The sequence below is a fragment of the Erithacus rubecula genome (genome assembly GCF_903797595.1).
Source record: "Erithacus rubecula genome assembly, contig: SUPER_W_unloc_3, whole genome shotgun sequence".
NCBI lineage: Eukaryota > Metazoa > Chordata > Aves > Passeriformes > Muscicapidae > Erithacus > Erithacus rubecula.
In genome coordinates this window covers 416852-431717 of record NW_027636312.1, presented here as the reverse complement: position 1 = coordinate 431717, position 14866 = coordinate 416852, and the positions used below count along the sequence as shown (strand labels likewise).

The 14866-nt window shown below is 39.1% G+C and overlaps 1 protein-coding gene across 3 annotated transcripts in view; it reads left to right on the top strand.

Moving 5' to 3' along the window:
* The window catches only part of LOC306814090 (nipped-B-like protein), a 169298-nt gene that overhangs the window by 72189 nt on the left and 82243 nt on the right, over window positions 1-14866 (top strand). For 2 of the 3 annotated variants that reach the window (XM_079329805.1, XM_079329806.1), the window contains exon 9: window positions 8367-8999. The exons of the other annotated variant lie outside the window; for it this stretch is intronic. In XM_079329805.1, the coding sequence (XP_079185931.1) occupies window positions 8367-8999 (633 nt within the window). The remainder of the gene's footprint in view (window positions 1-8366; window positions 9000-14866) is intronic. 3 annotated transcript variants of the gene reach the window in all.

The following is a 14866-nucleotide window of genomic DNA, read 5'->3' as shown; positions in this document are numbered from 1 at the left end:
TTATAAGACCTCTTCTTGGAGATTTCTCTACACTTGGACACTTGTCCTTGCATGGATAGTGGTTGGCAAGAAGAATTAGCAATCTTCTCAAATCTGTAGTACAGACTTCAGTGCTCTCAGATATACTCATTAAGAAAAAATATCATCTCACTCTCTGTCATTCAGAACAAAGGAGGAAGAAATTTATTCAAAGATATTTTCTGACAGGGCTAAAATAAGCATTCATTCTTGTTTCTTTCTTCAAGTCTTAACTTTTTTATGCAAAGATGCTTCTGAATGCAGCAGTTTTAAGCTGGAACCGTCAAAGCTGAGGTTTTTCATGAGGCATTTGAAACTCCAGAGAAAGTGGTGGGACCCTTCCCTGAAAAATATTGAAAGAATGTGTGGAAAGTAAATATAATATGTCCTGAAAAACCTCACAAATGTATGTTGTTCTGTCTCATATGCTATCTCTTTAAGTTTGAATTTCAAGTTATGCTCTTTGAAAGTGAATGTCAGTATAGTCTGTTCATCAAAATAAGTAATAATTTCTTTATATCTAGTACAAAAGTTGGGAATATTTCCGAAGAAAGATTCTGTGATTTTACAAAATACAGCAGTAAAGGGCTTGGGGGCTTCCCATCTTCTTAACCTCATGTTGGATGAGATGTACCAGTATCACTCTGAATAACTTCCATCTCATATTTTTGTTAAAATGTCAGTAATGGAGTTTCCTTACTCTTGCCATGCAACCTGTTCAAATTCTTAGTATTACAAAGGTTTTCCTCTAATGCTTAGCCTGAATAATTTTTGTTGTAGTTAGGCATGACATTTCTTGACTTTTCCAATAGGCAAGGACAAACAATTCTCATAGATTTTAGTTTTTTATTTTTAGCAATAATTTATATATCAAATAATGTTATTGTGTCTTGCACCTATCTAATCTTCTATAGACTGAACAGCATAATTTCTTTCTATCATCTTTGTATAGATAATAATTTCCGAGCTTTTGTTTTCAATGTTTTTTATCTGAATTCTAATTGGTCTGCATTTGTCTTGATGTTGTACCACCCGAAGTCATAGATACAACTCTATTTAAAGAAGTAAAAGGATGAGTAGTCAGAAAAGTACTGTAGGTCACATTGTATGCTGCTGTCATGAATGTAGCTGCTTCTTTGGTGATAATTTAGATTAGTGTTGCAAGCTGTTATAAACATTGCTGTCTTTCTGTAGAGCTCACCTCTCATGTTGTTACAATTGCTCTTTCTCAAATAAAAAGTTTGTGCTGCTTCTTACAGAATTTCTTTTGTTTAAAAAGATTATTCCACTTAGTCAAGAAAAGTGTAAATTTTGCTTCTGTTTTTAAAAGCAGTTGTGGGCCTCAAACACTCAGCACCAAAAGCTCATTATGATCTTTAGATTAATAAAATAAATATGTTACATGAAAAGTTAATGACAACTATGTTATGGTACTATTCTGAAGGCAGTGCTCTGGAAAGCTGCTTTTGATCACCTCTGTTCTGTACATCCATTTTTACCAAGATCAACTGATATTCTGAACAGTTTTATAATAGGGTATGCTGCAGTCTTGCAGTATTTTTGTAGACCATACTTCTACAACTGATCAGTGAAATTATTATGAGAAGCTATATAGAAAGTCATTTAAAATTTGAGACATGGCACTCAGTTCTTAATCCGCAAGACATTGCTTTATGGAATAAAATTGTTTTGATTTGGTGGTACTTATTCTTAACAAATTCACTTTGGAATGCTGCCTCTTTATTATCTCAATCCTTATAGAGAAATTGTTTATCTAGTATGTACTGAAATCATACAGACAATATGTAATACTGTGGGCAGCCCTTTACCATTCTTTTGAAGAAACTGTATTACACTTTTTGAATCTGCTGTGGAGTCAAAAATTCTGAACGTTATTATCAATTCTGAGACTGATTTAGCCAGGGTTCTAGGGTGAATGTCTGATCTAATTTTCATGAAAACAGTTTATGTGAAGGTGGTAAATAGGATTGTATTAATTTTTTTAATGTACACATTGTAGATTGAAGTATCTTAAAAAATTTAGCAGTAGTGTGTATGTTTCTTAGGATCTGTCATCAACTCAATTTTATTCAATACACCAACCACCCGTGAGTGCAATATGGATATTCTAGTCTTTTCCAGCTTCTGACTCCAAAAAAATATTTCATAGCATCATAGAATGGTTTGGGTTGGAAGGGACCTTAAATGCCATCTAGTTCTAACCCCCTACCATGCACAGGGACATCTTCCACTAGACCAGGTTGCTCCAAGCCCCATCCAACCTGGCCTTGAACACTTCCAGGGATGGGGCAGCCACAGCTTCTCTGGGCAACTCATGCCAGGGTCTCACTACACCCACAGGGAAGACTTCCTTCCTAACTTCTAATCTAGATCTACCATCTTTCAGCTTTAAGCCCTTGTTCCTTGTCCTACTGTTATACTCCCTGATAAAGAGTCCCTCTCTGGCTTTGTTGCAGGCTCCCTTCAGATATTAGAAGGCTGCTCTAAGGTCTTCCTGGAGCTTTCTCTTCTCCAGGCTGAAGAGCCCTAATTCTCTCATCCTTTCCTCATAGCAGAGGTGCTCCTGCCCTCTAATCATCTTGGTGGCCTCTTCTGGACTTGCTTCAGCAGGTCCATGTCCTTCCTATGCTGGGGACTCCAGAGCTGGAGACAGCACTGCAGGTGGGGTCTCACCAGAGCAGAGTAGAGGGACAGATTCACTTTCCTCGGCCTGCTGGCCACTCCTCTTTGGATGCAGCTCAGGCTGCAGTTGGTTTTCTGGGCTGCAAGTGCACATTACCAGCTTATGTTGAGCTTCTTGTCAACCAACCCCCCCAAGTCTCTCTCCCCAGGGCTGCTTACAACCCATTCTCTGCCCAGCCTGTACTTGTGCTTGGGATTGCCTAGACCCAGGTGCTGGACCTTGCACTTAGCCTTATTGACTTTCATAAGGTTCCTACAAGCCCATCTCTCAAGCCTCTCCTGGTCCCTCTGGATGGTATTCCTTCCCTCCAGCGTGTCAACTGCACCACACAGTTCCATGTCATCAGTGAACTTGCTGAAGGTGCCCTTGATCCCACTGTCCATGTCACCAGAAAAGATGTTAAACAATGCCAGTCCCAATACCGACCCCTGAGGAATGTCACTTGTCACCAGTCTCCACTTAGACATTGAGCCATTGACCACAACTCTTTTTGTGTGACCAGCCAGTTCTTTATGCACTGAGTCCATCTGTCAAATCTATGTCTCTGCAGTTTAGAGACAAGGATGTTGTGTGGGACAGTGTCAAATGCTTTGCAGAATTCTAGGTAGATGGCATCAGTCACCCTTCCTCATCCACCACTGCCATAGCCCTGTCATAGAAGGTCACCAAATTTGTCAGGCATGATTTGCCCTTAGTGAAGCCATATTGGCTGTCACCAGTAACCTCCTCATTTTCCATGTGCCTTAGCATAGTTTCCAGGAGGATCTGCTCCATGATCTTGCCAAACACTGAGGTGAGACTGACTGGCCTGTAGTTTCCTGGGTCTTCTGCTTTTCCATTTTAAAAATGGTGGTTATGTTTTCCCTTTTCCTGGCGGTGTGAGCTTCATTGGACTGAGATTACTTCTCAAATAGGATGGATAGTGACTTAGCCACTTTCTCTGCCAGTTCCCTCAGGACCATTGGATGTATCTCATCAGGTCCCACAGACTTGTGCATCTTCAGGTTCCTTAGGTGGTCTTGAACCTGATCTTCTACAGTGGGTGGTTCTTCATTTTCCCAGTCCCTGCCTTTACCTTTTGCAATTTGGGCAGTGTGGCTGGAGCACTTGCTGGTGAAAACTGAGGCAAAAAAGTCATTGAGTACCTCAGCCTTTTACATATTCTGGGTAAGCAGGTCTCCTGTTTCCTTCTGGAAAGGGCTCATATTTCTGTAGTCTTCCTTTTACAAACAATGTACCTTTAGAGGCTTTTCTTGTTGCCCTTGATATCCCTGACCAGGTTTCATTCTCTCAGGGCTTTGGCTCTCCTAACCTGATCCCTGAATGCTCAGACAAAATCTCTGTCTTCCTCCCAGGCTACTTGTCCCTGTTTCTGCCCTCTGTCAGCTTCCTTTTTGTGTTAGAGTTTGTCCAGGAGCCCCTTGTTTATCCATGCAGGTATCTCCTGGCATTTTTGCCTGATTTCCTCTTCAAAGCCATGCATCACTCCAGAGCTTAGAAGAGGTGATCCTTGAATAACAACCAGCTTTCTTGGGCTCCTCTTCCCTCTTGGGCTCTGTCTCATGGGCCTCTACCAAGGAGATCCCTGAAGAGGCCAAAGTCTGCTTTCCTGAAATCCAGAGCAGTGAGCTTGTGTGCCCTCCTTGCTGCCCTAAGGATCTTGAACCTTACCATTGAGCTTCACATTCCCCACCAGCCCCTCTTTGTTGTCGAGAACAAGGTCCAGCATAGCATCTCTTCTTGTTGGCTCCTCTGTCACTTGGAGGAGGAAGTTGTCATCAGCATATTCCTGGAACCTCCTGGATTGCCTGTGCCATGCTGTGTTGTTCCTCCAGTAGATGTCAGGGTAGTTGAAGTCTCCCATGAGCACCAGTACTTGTGAATGTGAGGCTGCTCCTATCTGTCTGTAGAAGGCCTCATTGGCTCAGTCTTTCCAGTCAGGTGGCCTGTAGCAGACCCCCACTATAAAATCACCTGTCCCTGTCCTCCCTTCAATCCTGACCCATAAGCCCTCAGTCAGCTTCTCATGCATCTTCAGGCAGAGCTCCGTGCATTCTAGGTGGTCATTGACATAGAGGGCAACACTGCCTCCTTGTCTTCCCTGTCCATCCTTCCTGATACAGGCTAAAGAGCCTGTATCCTTCCATTCCAGCACTCTGGTCATAGGAGTCATCCCACCATGTTTTCATGATGCCAGTAAGATCGTAGGTGTTTGCACATCCCTCATTCCTCCTATTTATTCCCCATGCTGCATGTGTTTGCATAGAGGTGTTTAAGTTGGGCCCCTAATGAAGCTGGCTTACTGGCTGGAGAGCCTGGAATTCCTTGGTGTTGTCCTTCAGCTGCTCTCCTGCTGACCTGAAATCCGTCTTCAGGCTCTGGGCATCTCTTGCTGACATTAAACTGGTATGAGTGGGATGGCATGTTGTCCCACACTTTATCACTGTTAAACCTGATGATATTCCCTTCCCCCATCGCATCTAGTTTAAAGTCTTAACAATAAGCCCTGCTGGCTCCTGGCTACCAATCCTCTTCCCCCTTTGAGAGGTGAATTCCACCTTATCCCAGCAAGCCCAGTGCCATGTAGACCACTCTACTGTCAAAGAAACCAAAATTTTGGTGGTGACACCAGCCATGGAGTCATGTATTAATAGACAGGGTCTCTGTGTTTCTTCCAGTGTCTTTGTAACTGGAAGGATAAAGGAGAAAATTACCTATGTTCCACAATCCCTCACCAACCATCCCAGGGTCTTAAAGTCTCTTTTGATCACCCTCAAACTATGTGTTGCTACTTTATTGCCACCCATGTGAAGGACCAGTAATGGGTAGTAATCTGTGGGCCAAACCAGGCTAGGAACTTTCCTGGTGACATTCTTCAACATCCAGAGCCTCACACCTGTTGTCCAGAGGCACCTGGGAGGGTGAGGTGGGCAGGAAGGGCTTTCACTTGTTTCCCTAAGGAAGGACTTGCCTCCATTAACCCCTTTCTTTTCATTTACTGTCTTCAGCCTGGCATGGGGAGGTTACAGGACCCTCTTGATCTGGTTTATTTTCTGATGGCTGCTCCTCTCTCAGGGAGGCCAGAGCATGGTTCCACCAGTCAAACTCCTTCTCAGAGTGTTTGGTACTTCTTAACCTTTGTACCTCCTCTCTGAGCTCTACCACCAGGCTGAACAAATTGCTCACCTTGTCACACCTCACCCAGCTGTTGTCTCTACTGCTGTTCAATGACAGTGCCAGGCTCTGGCTCTCCCTGCAGCCTGAGACCTGGACAGTTGCATGGTTTTGTCTGTGTTGCAACATCCTTTCTGGCGGCTGCAGAGGGCATGAGTCCCCACTGACTGGTTACCATACCCAGGTTCCTCCTGAGAGGGCGTTTGACCACCACTTGACCTTTGGAGCCAGTAGGGGGACTGAGCCCTTCCTGCACGCCCTGCCATGCAAACAGCTGCGCCCCGCCCTTTTTGTCCATCCTGTTCACAGCGCTCCCTGGAGCTGTTTGAATATGCCGAAGTTGTGGCTTCTGCTGTCGCCACTTACTGTGCCTTCTGACTTCCTGAAGTCTACCCAAAGATAAAAAGAACCACCTTATCTGTTGATGCAGTGTTATTTTTCAGCATGAGAAATACCAAATGAATACAATTAATAATAATCTTCTCAAATTTACTTAAATGTTTTTGACAAGGGAGAATCAAATGTCTCCTTTATTTGAAGTGCAGCTGTGAAAAACAGTAAATGTTCCATTGTTGCAACTTTTAAAGTATTTATTTAGGAGATAAATCAAGAGTGAGATGTCAGTAAGATCTCTGAAAAGTTTTGAGTTGCCTCTAATATTTGTAGAAACAAAAATGCAGCCTGTATTTCCAGTGAGTGGTAGTCATTGCCTTAAAAAAATTTATAGCAGTTTCTTCTGTACAGTATACTCAGATGATGTAAATTATTGTCTAAAAAGACAGTAATTAGAAGTGTGTGTGTGTGTGTGTGTTTATGTGTGGAGGGGACATCACAAGAATAGGAATCTGGTTGAAGGTAAGTGAGAGATCTTCATAGGTGTAGGCCAGTCTTCAGTACTAGTGATTATTGTATCTAATCAGAAGAGGGGAAATTGAGTAGTGAAAATATCTTGGGAATCAGGATGAATCAAAACAGGTCTTCCAAAAATTGTGGATTTAATTGACATAATATGGAGTTGTTGCTGATGGTCAAGAAAAAGGGTAAGATAAACCCATTTCATACCCTGCTCTCTATATACAGAAGTTATAGGACTTTCACAGAACGTACTAGGGAGAGAAAATAAGCATAGTACTCTATGCAAAGAAGTCATCAGTAAAGGCACACTTTTTACATGAATTGAAGCTTTGCTAGAAGTATCCATTCTCCTTTTCATTTACAGGTCAGTACATTGCTTAATGATTCTTAATATTTCTTAAAATATATTATAGAAATTTGAGCTTCAGAATAAAACTACTTTCTTGTTTAGTAGTATATCTTGAATAAAACACATGGGGACTTGTATTTCAGTTAGTTTTCAAGTGTTGTTAGAAGTATTGACCTATGATGACCTAAACCAGAATGACTAATAATCTCAGTCACTGCTTTCTGAAGATCAGTATTCCTCAGTGGATGAATGGGATTGGAGAAATGTTTGCTTTGTTTAACAAGAGGAGCCTGGCCCTATTGGTCCAGGCAATAGGCTCTTTTTTTTTTTTCCATACCATTACTTCTTTTTAAGCTAAAAATTGTATCTCAGTTATAACTGAAACATGTTTAAAAACTTCTCTGTTTTTCAAAGCTTTTTCTGGGCTAACAGTTATGGGGAGTTGGTTTAATTTGAGGAACAAAAAATGTCATGTAATTAATTGAAGACTGTTTTTAACAAAAAATGGTCTCTTTTAAAAATTTCCCTAGATGTACTCAAAGCCTGAAATGGGTGCATGTAGAAATAGAAATTCATATGTAAAAAAAAAAAAAGAAAAAAAAAAAAAGAAAAAAAAAAAAGGGCGAAGATAAGTCAGGGAATGATAAAAATATTCTAAGACAATTAGTGGTTTTTAGATAGCAATGAGTGGGGGAGGTTGGAATGAGTTTACCTGAAATTTAAAAAGAACCCCAAAAAAACCCAAAAGTTGAAAATTAACTGTCAGAATGAAAGTTAAGGAGGATGTGTATGTTTTGATTTTATATATATATATATATATACTTAAAAATGTGTGGCTGAAATGGCTAATGCCTATGCACTGAACATTAAGTCTTCATCACTGGATCTTATTAAGAATATTTTTGATATTTATTTTTTCTGTAGTCAGCATGTTTTCATTGACTGTTTTCTAATAGTTGATATTCTAAACATGCAGGTACAATTTTATGTAGTCTTTTTTGGTGGTGTGTTTTTTGTTTCATCTTCTCTGAAATGATCCCTTATCTACCTGCAGCAGGCTGCTAAAATTCCTAGGAAATGCACTGCAACTATCTCAATTACATCTTGATCTAGGAATGATGTGCTTCCTGCCAATCTCACTTAGACTTTTTGTGAACACAGATATATGTACAAATACATATTAAAATTATGTAGGCTATATTTAGTGTGTTTTTATATAAACATGGAACAACATAACTGTTCAGTTTTTCTGAATTATTATTCTAGGATCAAGACAACCTTTAATCCAACAATCTCAGCCTCCACCTTATTCATCACCTAGAGATGTTCCCCCAGACATATTGTTAGATTCTCCAGAAAGAAAGCAAAAGAAACAAAAGAAAATGAAGTTAGGCAAGGATGAAAAAGACCAGACTGAAAAAGCTGCAATGTATGATATCATTAGCTCTCCTTCCAAGGACTCCACTAAGCTTACATTAAGACTGTCTCGTGTAAGATCTTCGGATATGGACCAGCAGGATGATATGCTTTCTGGTTTGGAAAACAGCAGTGTGTCAGAGGGTGATATTCCTTTTAATGTGCAGTACCCAGGACAGACTTCTAAAACACCCATTACTCCACAGGATGTTAACCGCCCATTAAACACTGCTCAGTGTTTGCTGCAGCATGAACAGACAGCTTTCCTTCAGGCACAACAAGTGCCTGTTTTACAACAGAACACTTCAGTTGCTGCAAAACAGCCTCAAACTCCTGTGGTACAGACACAGCAACAGGTTTCGCAACAAGGAGCTATAACGTCATATGATGAAGTAGAATTGGATGCATTGGCTGAAATTGAGCGGATAGAACGTGAATCAGCTATTGAAAGGGAGCGATTTTCAAAAGAAGTGCAAGATAAAGGTAAAAGGATTGTGTGTGTGTGTATACACTATATATATTATAAAAGTATATATATATGCATGTAGACCCCATATATAAACTTTCCTATCATTGTCACATAATACAATTGTGTTTACTCAGTGTAGGTGGTTCTACGACATTCATCACCGTTCCCCTTAAAACAATTAATTGTAATCTCTCATATATACATTTTTTAAATATCTAGCATTCTTTATTTGGGATCTTAATGGATGGAAAGTGAAGGTCTTGTATTTCAAAATTCTTTTTAAGCTACTCTTGTTTTGAACCATGAGACTGAGTGAAATACAATTGATGTTGTTTATAGTTTCTAAAATCTTATCAGTACCATAAATAAAAATTTGTAATAAGTTTTGATAGTTAAAGTATTATTAACTATTTAAGAAAATTAACTAATTTAGGAAAATACAGGGAAGCTCTTTTATGCCATTTTTATTCATATCCTAATTTGAACCTTATGAGAAGGAGGTGTTAGACTAAAATCATATCTATTCTTTTAAAGGCACTGTAATGCTTGGGTAATATACTATATTGTCTTCAATGTTTGTTCAACTGGATATTCATTATTATGTAGGCTTTCCAAGTTTTAGAGATCTACCATATATCTATATGGTCTCTAGCATAGTGATTTACCAAAATATGAGTATTGGTCTAATACTGATACTCAACTGTGACAGACAAAAGACTCTCTAACAATTTAAAGTTAGAAAGTGTATGTTTATTCAGCGCTGGGCAGCAGCGTGAGGTAATCCTGTAATATGCACTGCAAAATCACAGGTGATCACAATGCCTATTTATTAGGAAAGGATTCAAACAAATACATATTCATAATAACAGCCCCTCCCATTCCTTGCTGCCTATGGTAATTAGCTTGAATAGCTATTAAGCATGCGTGATTGACTTCTTAAATTAAGTCTGGGGTCTTTTTTGTGGGGAGGGGTCTTAAAAGGAGGAAGTAAGGCGAGTCTTCCTCACCCTAAACTCTTGACCTTTTCTATCAATGACAATACAAATGATTTCTGGGGATAGTCCACTTTTTCAAAGAATGGGTTTCTAGTTGCATTGTCTATGTTCTTGTGGTTCTGCTCTCTAGTTTCGTTTTTTCCCATTGTAAGCGCAGCTGAGCAAACATGAAATGACAGACAATCAATTATTTAAGTTTCAGATAACTACTCCCTTCTAACTTCTAACTTTTAATTATTTTCAGCAAGGTAACTAAAATCCTAATTTTCTAAGATTAGTGTTTCAACAGAACCAGATAAGACTGTGAAATGTTTGCTCTTCACTTCAGTAGCTGTACTGGTTGTCTTAACTGATTGCATTCAATCTATCAATCTATCCTCTTTGATTTTTTTTCCTTTTTTTAGATTTTTTTTCTCTTTTTTCCTACTTCTCTTTTTTTTTTGTTAACTGGTTTGAAGGTCTTAGCCTTCAGAAATATCAAAAGTGGATGCAAACCCACATGTAAATCTTGATGATGTGGTTTTTAAAGTAGATAGTGATAGGTTAGCATATTTCAGATGCTTTCTCTGCATTCTGTTTAACTACTTCTAAAAAAAAAATCTTTTATAGTATAATGCTAATTTGTTAGATACTCCCAATAAAAATGTGCACTGTGGAAAACAGCATAAATTTTGATTATAGAAGTTCATAGGTAAAAATGGTCTGTTTTGGATGTACTTGCATGGAGGCAACTGAATTTGCATACAGTTTGTATGTTTAACCAGCAGAGAGTGAACAAGTTTTCTCCCTATTCAAAGATATATTTTTTCTGTTTTTAAAGATGCCTGAATATAAAGTGAGAGTGTTTGTTGTGTTTGTGTGTGTGTAAATGTTTTTGTTGCAGTTACCTAAAAGGATTAAATTTTTAGGTATTTCTCATTTGATAACTAAATCAAGTCTTGTTACAAAACATTGTGAATATACAAAGAAAATGGGTTCTCACCTTAAAAGAAATCTCTACCGCCTTTAATTTTGATTTAATGAAATTATGAAATTGATAACTTTGCTTATATTTCTACTATTTTTAAGTTAATTTATGGAGAGCTTTTAATTTGTCTTCTACTACTTAAAAAGCTACTTTTATATCCCCATACTTTGAATAGATTCTCCAGCACATTTTAGCTAAGAAGCATCTCAAAAAATGCACTGTATTTTTGATGATGCACAGCAGTCTTCAGAGTGAGACTAAAACACACTTTGAGTTTTGTTCTGGCTTTCAGGAGATATTGAGCATGAGTTGTGAAGTTTGTTAACCGTAATTACATAGCCATGGGTAGACTCTGATTTGTTTCTTTTGGGGAAAGAAGTGATTTTTATACAATGTGATCTCGCCCTTTCACCACTCTTCAATATCCATCTTACCAGTTAAGGATTCCAACCTCATGCTTTCCTTCTACCTGTATCCTCTGGCAAGTCTCAGTTCTTCTTGAGTTCCTGCAATTGCTGTGGATCAGGTGCAAGAGTTGTTGCCTTATACTTGGACAAATGGTCACCATTTATTCACTGATAAGTTGCCTTTATGCCAGACAGCAGTTCTTTTCACTTTAGCTGCTGAAGTTTCAACCATGAATTAATAATATTGAGTAAATGGATTTTTAGCAGTCTTGGGACAGATTTCCTGAAAAATTCTTACCTTGGAGAATATGATTCTTATTTTTTGGTAACACTTTTGCCATTGCTTGTAAGTTTGTACTATGTCTACAAGTTCATGCGATCAGGGATTGTTCTAGTTATAGTAATTTGGTTTGGTCTGACTTCAGGAAGAAGCTTCCTCTATTGTTCCTATGGGAATATGTTGGAAAAATATCCAGTAACTCCTAAATATGCCATTCATTTTTGTCAAGTTGCTTACTGTATTTATGCAAAAGCCTGGCATTTGTGCATTTTAGTACATCTACTGTAACTTCAGATCACATTATGTCAAGAAAAGAGCATGCTTGTAGCATGCACTCAGTCTAATTAGAACAGGAATATATAGTGCTAGCTGATGATGTACATAGCAAGTGTCCCTCTAAAGACCTTACTCTAGGTGCTAGCACATGGTAAAATCTGCATGAATGCATACGCTTTTGAAATGCTTTTGAAAGCATTGCTGCTTTTGTAATTGAGCCATGGGAATACATATTACAGTCACACTGCACTTTCTGTGTAGGCATGTGTTGTTGTCTTCCATAAATTACTTTGAGTAGAATTGTACTCACAAGTTTTGATAGAAGATTAGGGATCTCTTGTGTCATGTTTTTTTTGGAATCATAGAACCATAGAGCTATAGAATATGCTGAGTTGGCAGGGACCCACAAGGATCACTGAGTCCAACTCCTGGCCCTGCACAAGACACCCCAAGGATCCCACCATGTGCCTGAGAACATTGTCCAAGGGCTTCTTGAACTCTGTCAGTTTTGGTGCCATCACCACTTCCCTGGGGAACCTGTTCCAGTGCCCAACCACCCTCTTTGTGAAGAACCTTTTCCTGATATCCAACCTAAACTTTCCTTGATACACCTCCAGCTGTTCCCTGAGGTCCTGTCACTGGTCACCAGAGAAGAGATCAGTGTCTGCCCCTCCTCTTCCCCTCGTGAGGAAGTTGTAGACAGTGATGAGGTCTGACCTCAGTCTCCTCCTCTCCAGGCTGAACAAGCCGTGACTGTAGCCACTCCTCGTATGGCTGGCATGAAATCTCTACAGTACTATGCTTCATCAGAGGTTTTCAGATGCTTTTTTTAACAGTAAGACTTTGCATGTGTATGACATGTTCTTTCTGAGGTTGGGAACCATTAGCGTGGCAGAACTGTTTATTCCAGAGGAGAGGCAGAGATATTTTTTTGGAAGGTTCTTGCTAAAATTTATACAACTATTACACTTGCATAAGGCAATGCTAAGGTTTTGGGGTGTTTTTAATGCTGATATGCCTTTATAATGTTTGGTAGAGGTTGGAAATGGAGATTGCAGTCCTTTGGAAATTATAGTACTTTCTGTAATAAATTCCTAATTCTAACAAAACTGTTAAAATATTTAGCTTCCATCAAAGTATCTCAAAGTAGGGAGGCAGTCTCCATTCCAGAGGTGAAACTAATACAGGGCTTTTGAAAAGTGCTGACTTATTTGAAAAGCAGTGTATTTTTCTGAAACCTTATTGTTATGCCTTTGGTTTCTGAAAAAGGAATTCTTAGTGCAAAAATCACTAATGCAAAATCTCTCTGATTTGATCTAATATCTATCAGATATGCATAAGGAGAGATTTTATAATACTGACCTTTTGCCTCCATATCTGAGTGCTTTTCAGAGCTCTGTTTTTATTGTATCCTTTTTATCTATTTGGATTTTGGATTAAGTGGATTATATGGTCTTTTCATCTTTATAGAGGGGTGTAAAATTTGTAATTTTGGTTCTGTCCTTGTCCTCTGTGTGGAAGGACAAGAATCCATCTCTTCCTGCTTTTTCCATCAAGGAAGTCTCTCTGTATTGATTAATCTTGCAAGTAATTTGTCTGTATCTGTTAATTAAAGGAATGATTTAAAAGTTTGGAGATCAAGGCACTGAAAGCTACAGTCTAATGTATCTATTATGTTTAATAGTTTCAGAACAAATGAGTCAGTGAAACATAAGACTCAGGTTTTCAATTCCCATTACCTTACCTTACAGTGGCCTCTATACTCTCAGATACAAGTTGTTAATCAATGCTAGGTCTTCTTTTTTGAAAGGATGTGCAATATCACTGATAGATCCTTCTATTGTTTATCAAGACTCAGATTGAGTTAAAAAAAAAGCAATTCGGAAGGATTAATATAGAAAGGGATTATCTTTTTCCACAAGTCGACAAGAAGTAAACCATCTTCTGCCTAGGTACATAAGGATACTGTTCAGGAATACTGCTACTGCTGATAGCTTGGTCTGCAGCTGCAGTGGGAGATGCAGATTGTGCTCTGGGTGGTGGGAAATGGCTAGAGCCCCAGGCAAAGAGATGTGAACTGGTGCCCACCCTTTGCCTAACAAAGGGCATGAGGACTTGCAGAGCCAGCCAGGTGACCAGCCACTCAGAGACTCAGCAGGAGCAAATGACTCAGCAGGAAAACCCCAGACTATCAGGAGCACAGGCTATGAGGGTACCAAAGTCCAGGGATTCTTTTGTTGGGGTCCTTTCCCGGAGGCTCCAGCTCGAGCTGTTATGATGTCACTGCAACATGATTCAATTACTCAAAGGAACCAGGTGTCTGGGACTCTGCTGCGGGAAGCCTGTGGCCGAGCCGGTGAGGGAAACTTGTCTGACTCTGTGTTGTGGTAGGGAGTCAAACGGGGCACCTGTTGGTTAACTGGAGTTGCCTGCGATGAAGGGACTTCAGTCCCAGCAGTGACAGTCTTTAGTGGTGAGTGTGACTCCCAGAGTGGCTCCTAAATGGTCAGACAGAAGTTATCTTAACAATACCTTTCTAAAGAAATTAGAAATAATGAAGCTTCATGCACACTTTCTTCTAATCACTGTCAGTAGTCACATTTTTGTTTATAGTCAAGTAATTGAAAACTAGTCAGTCACTTTCAGTCTAAACCTTTCCCAGAACATTACATTGAGTTCTTCTCGTTAATTAAGATTTAGATCTATTGCTTAATTAATTTCCAGGTTCAAGGTTTCTACCTCAAGATCTTTCATGCTTTTCTAAAACTCCTAAATACTGTGAATCAAAAATATATTAAGATATTGATGTTAAAAGGAGCTCTAAGTCTTCTAGAAAGAGGAAAAGGGAAGATAATCTTGAAAATTACTTGAAAAAACAGAAAGCAACCCACCCCTCTTTCAGAGACTCCTTTTCAAATTTAGTTTTTTATTTGGATTTGCTAAATTTTAATATGAC